Source organism: Triticum aestivum, chromosome 2D (assembly GCF_018294505.1).
Source record: "Triticum aestivum cultivar Chinese Spring chromosome 2D, IWGSC CS RefSeq v2.1, whole genome shotgun sequence".
NCBI lineage: Eukaryota > Viridiplantae > Streptophyta > Magnoliopsida > Poales > Poaceae > Triticum > Triticum aestivum.
Window position 1 is genome coordinate 125,848,028 of NC_057799.1, and position 7,479 is coordinate 125,855,506.

General features: G+C 40.2%; 1 protein-coding gene across 2 annotated transcripts; it reads right to left on the bottom strand.

The window, feature by feature from the left end:
* Positions 1-253: 253 nt before the first annotated feature.
* Positions 254-7,126, bottom strand: LOC123052122 (alpha/beta hydrolase domain-containing protein WAV2). Of its 2 annotated transcripts, none has more exons than XM_044475219.1 (8): positions 6,750-7,126; positions 5,217-5,252; positions 5,032-5,110; positions 4,837-4,891; positions 4,640-4,756; positions 1,724-1,888; positions 1,068-1,323; positions 254-710 (listed from the first exon to the last, which is right to left on the bottom strand). In XM_044475219.1, the coding sequence occupies exons 1-8, from the start codon at positions 6,985-6,987 to the stop codon at positions 667-669; spliced, it is 990 nt and encodes a 329-aa protein (XP_044331154.1). In that variant the 5' UTR covers positions 6,988-7,126; the 3' UTR covers positions 254-666. The 2 variants fall into 2 exon arrangements, with proteins under 2 accessions (XP_044331154.1, XP_044331155.1); XM_044475220.1 differs by having other exon boundaries at positions 254-826; positions 6,750-7,124.
* Positions 7,127-7,479: the final 353 nt, after the last annotated feature.

The window sequence follows — 7,479 nt, forward strand, 5'->3', positions numbered from 1 at the left end:
CATGTTATTATTCATCATTTTCAGGCCTCTTTACTCTGCACGTTTCTTGCACACAAATACGAAAAACATGGTGAAATAGCAAAATGATAGAAGTGCATAAACAAAGAGCTGGGAACAGAAGAAATGAGCTTATTTGTTTCACCGGATTGTAAAACAAAAGCCTGTGGTGGATGTTTGGATTACTATGGAACTTTCCTGCTACAAAGTTATAGTGGAATGATTCCCACAAATCAAACAAGCAATATAGGAAATATTCTTGAAGGACTGCAATCATTCGATAATCCTTTAAACCAAAGAAGTCCTGGATGGAAGCAGTTTCAGAAACAAAGATATTGCCTTGCACAATGCACAGCTTCTAAGGAAAGCTGCAGGTTTTTGCACAGCAGGCGCAAAAAAACAAGAAACCATATTGGTAGCAACAGTCATAATAATAGAACCAAATGGTTGAGTCAACAAGATTACCCTATACTTAACCGTCATACACCAAGGCCAGATTTTCAACATTCGGTACTAGTTCCAATAAATTGCAAATACTTGAATGAAGCCAATTCAACATTGTACAGAAACTCGGGAGTTGAAGGCCGAGCCAGGCTCAGAAATATATATGTGTCATTCCATACACAAATGCAGCAGCATCACAGGATGGAGAACAACCTCAAAATATATTCACAGCTTTGGCTTCTTCAGGTGGAATGGAGCAGAACAACCACCTGAATTAATTGTTTGAAATGATCTTCAATCCATCAAAGACCGGAATTGCATCAACAGAAAAACTGGTGGAAAACAGCAGGGTGCTCTAGATGTTCCAATTATTATGCAGCTTTATCTAGAAAGAGAGATTCAATTTATCAGAGGCAAGCTAACCGCACATTTGTAGTCAACATCATGAACCAGATTCCAAGATACAAATGATTGTATTCACTATTCAGTATTGCCATTAACATTAGTAAAACTACACTATGTAGTTAAATACACAAATATGACAACATAATGTATCCATGCAAGTATAAGGAAAAACATGATAGAATAATATTCCCAGGAAAATATTCCCATGGAGTACTACTTACCATCATCAGCAATTTCACTTGTGCAGCTGGCATCAGAACTCTGTACTTCTGGGGAATATTGGTCCAGAAACAATTCGATTGTCCTCCAGTAGCGGTCCCCTCCAGAAATCCAGGTATCCATATGCATACCATTGAGAAAATCAACAAACCTACAATTCCTGTTATGTTCAACAGCTTTGTCATACAGCATCCTCATGTGTGAAGGGGGAACCAGTTCATCTTGCAATCCAGAAAGGAAGAGAATGGGCTGTTTGACCTGCATTGACATGCCAAAACTCAGGCAACGGATAACACAAACCATGGGGCTAAAATAAAGATCTGAGAACTGCAGAATGGCATAAATAGATTTTGAAAACTTACGGCTTAACAGGTTATGATTATTTCCGATGAGGCGGACTAAAATAAAGATCTGAGAACAGCAGAATAGCATAAATACAGATTTGAAACCTTACAGCTTAACAATAATATAGGTTTCATTTCGGTGTAATCTTTTGAATACAAAGTCCAAAGGAGTAAAAACAAACGGTTTGAATCAAAAACAGATCAATACTATATTTTTTTTTCCAAAGATTAAAAATAAGAATACGGAAGTTGTAACCAAGGATGAAAACAACAGCGTATAAAATGTTGATTCAAACCAAACCCCCAAAACTCACCTCTGCAACAACATCAAGTGTACTCCATGGAGAGCGAACAACGCAGTTAAGAAGTTTTGGGCCTTTGGCAGAACTACCGCCTATGAACCATCTTAAGAAGGGCAGCATGATACCAGCCATATCCAATATAGATGTAAACGTATTTTCCAATATTAGAGCAGACACCTGCAACAAAGAACAACATCTAGCAAGATCATTATCAATTGCAAAGGCCAAAGCTTAACACACTTCTATAGATGTTATTAGCTTACCAAAATATGACCTAAATCATGTTGCCCTAACCACATGACTGAGTTCCCAACAGTAAAATCTAAGAGCCTGCTTTATTAAGGCTTCCTATGTTGATGAAAAAAGTGAAGTGTTGGTTGGACGTAATTTCCTTTAATGGGCGAACGAGGTCTGGAAGCTGTTTTTGAGTATTTAAGTTACTAGCAAAAGGGCCCGTGCGTTGCAACGGGTAGAAAATAGATAAATATGATCCTGGAGGAGAAGTGCTACTATGACCTAGGTCTTTGGAGGGAGATTAGTAGGAAGGTTTTATATGTGAAAATGTATGTTTTTTCAAGAAATGTGGTTGGTACTTGTGAGTACTTTTAATATTTTTTTGTTAGTTGCAAATTTGTTTGAGTGGTAAATTATTTTTCAGATTTGTGAACTAATTATCAATGTCTTCTGTCCATGATGAGCAGGCTAATTTTTCGTTAGAGATCACCTTCTCATCGGCATCTGTTTTACTTGTATATCACAGATTCCCTTGCATGGTACAGACCTGTAATGCATCGTGATAGTTTTTCCTAATCATTTTGAGTTTGTTTTTTGTCATGATTCAGACCGAAATCTGACATCAGAGACACTTTTTTAATTAGGTTCTGAAATATGTTCCGATTGGGAAACAATACATATGGAACTCAATCATTAGCAGTTCTGTTTTGATATAATGTGCCAAAACACTTGTTTATCAGGAATCTAGCTCCATGTAAGCATGCAAAGTTGAATTTATTTCCAAAGCAGAAATTGTAGAAAAAAAATTCTATGTTGGGAATTAGCCAGATTTATGAACACACTTCAGAGATGATTCAGCAAAATCTGAATAAGTATGAAGATACTTTTTTTTCCTTCTCTTATTTTTACCAATACTACTTACTCGATCGGTCGGACACTGCTCACTCGATCTAGCGCGATTTTGCTTTATGCACAGGCCACAGATCTTTATTAAATATGAAGTCTGCTTCCCATTTTAGTACATGGTCCTCCTTTAATAAGCCTCTTCTCTTCTTTCCCATTTGCACATAGTACATGCATCCATTTTATTTTAGTAACAACTGCTACTCCTTAAAGCCTCTTCCATTCTTTCCCATTGGTACATGCGTCCGTTTAATTGTAGTAACAACATTACTCCTTTAATAAGCCTCTTCTCTCATTGGGTCGTGTAACCATATCAGCACATGAGGAAGTTAATTCCTTTTGATCATTAGATTTTATAGTTTGGGACTCATTCTGAAAATCGTCTCCTCATCCTGTGCTTAGAGCTTCCGGAGCCGGCTTATTGAGTTGATGGTACCCAAGTAACAGGAGACGTATATAAATCAGTGGGGTTGGCTTTAAGGGGGCAATGTGGTACAATTTAATAGAAAGAACACCTTTGTCATGCACACCTGCTAGTCTAGATTAGTTGGACTCTACCTAATCTGCTAGATGGGAGGTCGAGGGATCAATACCTCACCGCAGCAAATATTTTTTAAATTTTTTTTGTAGGCCTAGTAAAGCGAGTGACCTACGAAGGATCAGGCCCAGCGAAGCGCTGCAATTTTGTAGGCCCAATTAAGCTAGCGATGGATGAAGGATCTAGGCCCAGCGAAGATGTACGGAAGCAAGGTCGTACGAGATAAAAAAGGATCGAGTCAAGGAGAGTACGACGGACGGACCAAAATTTTGGAACGTACTTAGCGGACGAAAATTACGGTGGTAAGAAGCAATAGCCCCTTTATTATTAGGTAAAGATGGAGCTCTGGCCAATCTAGATGGAAGGGGACAGAAAGATCTGGGTCTGTTTTTTCTTTCTTTTCAAGTAAAAATTTCTCTCCTATATGCTATTGAGTCTGACTCATAGTGATCATTTCTCTTTAGCAAAGAATAACCTTGGTTATCAAAGGATTGAACAACCGGGATCCATTTACTTATGATACCTAGTTGGCATTGATAACCAGGGTCTAATGAATTATGAGTTTAATAGATCCTCTTTAGCAGAAAGACGTATATTCCTTGCTCATTATCAGACAATCACTTATTCCCAAACCTCGTGTGGGACTAATCGTTTTCATTTACCATCTCATGGAAAACCCTTTTCGTTCCGCTTAGCCCTATCAGGTATTTTAGTGATAGGTTCTGTAGGAACTGGACGATCCTATTTGGTCAAATACCTAACGAAAAATTACGATTTTCCTTTCATTAAGGTACGAGGGCTTCTTATTCCACAAGAACGAAAGCACCTTTTCATTCTTTCATATACTAGGGGTTTTTACTTGGAAAAGGCTGCCTTACAAAAACTAACATCATTTGATTTTCAGCATAGATCAAGACTGTAACCACCTATCTGCTGTCAACAATGGTCATGATCATGTGTCATCACTTGATTTTCAGCATACAGTAACAGTCTTAACATTCTTCACAATCTTCTGGCAAGATCCATAGCAGAATAATCTTGTAATAGAAGGTAATCTAAATCATAACTACATGAAAATCTAAGTCAATTTTATGAACATATGCATGTGTTGAATGTTGATCCAATGAAATTTGTTCGAAAATAGAAGTGCAGTGGAGGATACTGCCATCACAAATCCAACGGCAGAGAGATCAAATGAACCTATTCTCACTTCTCTACAGCAATGCATAGACAAATCAGTTTACAATGAGTACCTTGTCAGGATTGTTTTTTGCAAGAACTGCTCCAACAGCACCTCCTAAAGATCTCCCAAAGATAACTATCCTGGATGTGTCAATGTCCTTCCTCTGAAGTAGATGATCAAGTGCGGCCTATCAAAAGAGAGAACTGTAAGAAGAGTAAACAAAACCACAAAAGTGAGAACAAAAACAAAATGCACGAAACAACAAACCTGTGCATCTTTTGTGATGCCACTCTGAGAAGGATAACCTTCGCTCTCACCATACCTACAAACATGATCAAAGTTCAGGTTCACTAATAAATGAAAGAAAGTTAAGACATTTCCATCACATATGATACTGAGAGCTTCAGGAAAGAAGAATGAAACAAAGATAGTATAACTGGTTTATACTGTGGAGAACCATACCCTCTATAAGAAAGCATAAACACATTGCACTGTAGCCGCTGCATCATTAGTCGAACGCATTCCAAACGATGTGCAATATCTATAACGAGTGAAGGATTTTAACAGAGTATAGCTTCAACACAATTTGTCATCAATGAGATACAATTTTATGAATTTTCATGTCCATAAAAAGAAATTCAGGATACTGCCAGCATTTTCCTGGAAGAACAGAATGGTCGGACCTGCATCAGGAAAACACTATGAAACAGACAACAATGTGGGAACAAAACAATGTGAAGTTGAGAACAAACTGAAGATTGAGCACAGTAGTTCCTAAACATGAATATGCTATAACAATCTCATGCTATCAGTGATGTAGGAAATGGGAGAGGACTGAAGCTCTGAACATGACTTTTTTTGTTTTGTGAAATGCTCTCTTGAAACTTTTTGTGCTCATATAATTATCAAGCATCACGAACACCTAGTTATAGAACAATATCAAGACTGTAACTTCTCTCCCTAACCTAAAAATAAATAAAAACACCAGCAAATGATGTGGCCAACAGATATAGACAAGAAGAAGTGTATCTCATTTGATGCATAGACAAGATCAGCTAGAGTACTAGATACAACTAGCTAGAGGAAACTAACGCATGCATACAAATTCTAATTTCGCAGATAGTTGGCCAGCTGGTCCAGTTACACATCTGGGGCCAATGAATAAAAAGCGAAGGGGACTAGGAGAAAGTAGGTTCGACGCAGCGCTGAGCCGGTTTTGAAGGGAAGAGACAAATGTATTGACATGCCAAAGTATTTTGAACGTACACGTGGCAATTGCATATTTCTCGTCCACAGATCACCGCAAATATTTCCCATCTCTTCCTGCATTGAACCAAATCATGGTTCACGTGAACTTTTACGTAATCATGCATGCCTTTATATATGGTGAGAAAGCTTATTGGGTATACTTTCTAAACTTGCACAACTTTTAAAACTAACCCATAGAGATATACAGTAGAAAACCAAATCAACAACCATGAAACATAGTGATGTGATGCAAATATATAACCACATAGAGACAAAGAAAGCAACACGTCACAATAAAAAGCTAAGTATGGAAACAAAAATTGTGGAATCTAACCCTACCGTGTGTTGAACGTTCATAACATCTCTACGGTCTATTGAACACAAATAGCACATCAGAGAAATATTATACTAAGCACCACATACACCAGCGAGTACCGACTAGAAAATCACAATGAAGCTGGAACTTGATAAACCAATTCCAAATTTCCAATTGAAACTCATTGTGAGATCGGCCAATCAATCCTGAATCCACACACAGAACTACAGAGAACTGTGCAATAAAAACAAGGAACCCTATAGATCAATTAAGAACATATGACATATCCACGCAGGCAGCGGCAGTAAAGTTCAAATCCTATTAGCCACAAAAATCATAAACATTGGGCATTTCTTAAGTGAACGCCGTAAACCCTACCCAGATCCACGGACCCATGTCCCGATCAAGGGAGCTAAGAGATGAAGCGACGCCACTATCTAGCCACGCAATTCGGGTCAAAACGAATCCCTCGAGTACAGACTCGAAGAGATCCACCACCTGACGCTCCAATAACCCGAAAACTTCCTGATACCGATCGAGTCACTGGACACGGGGGGAGGAACCAACAAACAAACCGGGAGAGGTTGGGGAGGGTCGGGGACTGGGTGGTACTTGCCTCGGCAGGTGGGAGAGTGGCGGAGGAACCAGGAGTGGAGGCGCACGCCGTCGGCGGCGCGGAGCCAGACGTCCTCGTAGATGAGGCGGAGGCGCGAGGGCTTGATGGGGTAAGCGCGCGGGAGGCCAGGGAGCACGGGCACGTAGACGAGGCGCTCCTGCAGCGCCACCAGCGCCGCCAGGCCCACCACCGCCATGCCCCCTGCGCCGTACACCAGCGCCTTGAGCCACCCCACCATCTCCGCCGCCGATGGGTGGGAAGGGCTCCGTCAGGCGGGTGGTGGTGGTGATGGGCGCGGTCGCCGCTGCTCTTTGACTCGCGTCGTCGGTCGGGGTCGAATTTGGGTTTAGTCGGACGGGACCGGGCCTGCTTCAAGCCAGAGCTCTTGTGCGGCTAGGCACGTCAGAGCCTCTATAGCCTGACCACTCAAACCCCCATTAGACTAGCCACTCAAACCCCCCGACACCATACATATGTTACTCCTCATTATGGGTTGAAGCAACACTTCATTTATTAGGTTGTAAACTTATCTTGTCTTGATGTGTGTGATGTTACTCATATTATTAGTAACTAGCTATGTTATCACATGACTCTCTTTCTTCATTAATTATTTGCCACATCATCTACTTTGCGTAGATATGTGTGATGTTACCATCTATGTTACTTTCACTGTGGGTAGTCTAAGCTTCGGACGAACAACTCTGTCACCGCCGAATCATATTGCCCCCCA

What these genes read in the sequence shown, in the direction of transcription:
- LOC123052122 (XM_044475219.1), bottom strand. Translation starts at nt 6,987, where the DNA reads ATGGTGGGGTGGCTCAAGGCGCTGGTGTACGGCGCAGGGGGCATGGCG. An exon ending in CCACTCTCCCACCTGCCGAG is followed by an intron (nt 5,253 to 6,749) that starts GCAAGTACCACC and finishes TTCCTGATGCAG; the next exon opens with GTCCGACCATTCTGTTCTTC. An exon ending in CACTTGATGTTGTTGCAGAG is followed by an intron (nt 1,324 to 1,723) that starts GTGAGTTTTGGG and finishes ATGTCAATGCAG; the next exon opens with GTCAAACAGCCCATTCTCTT.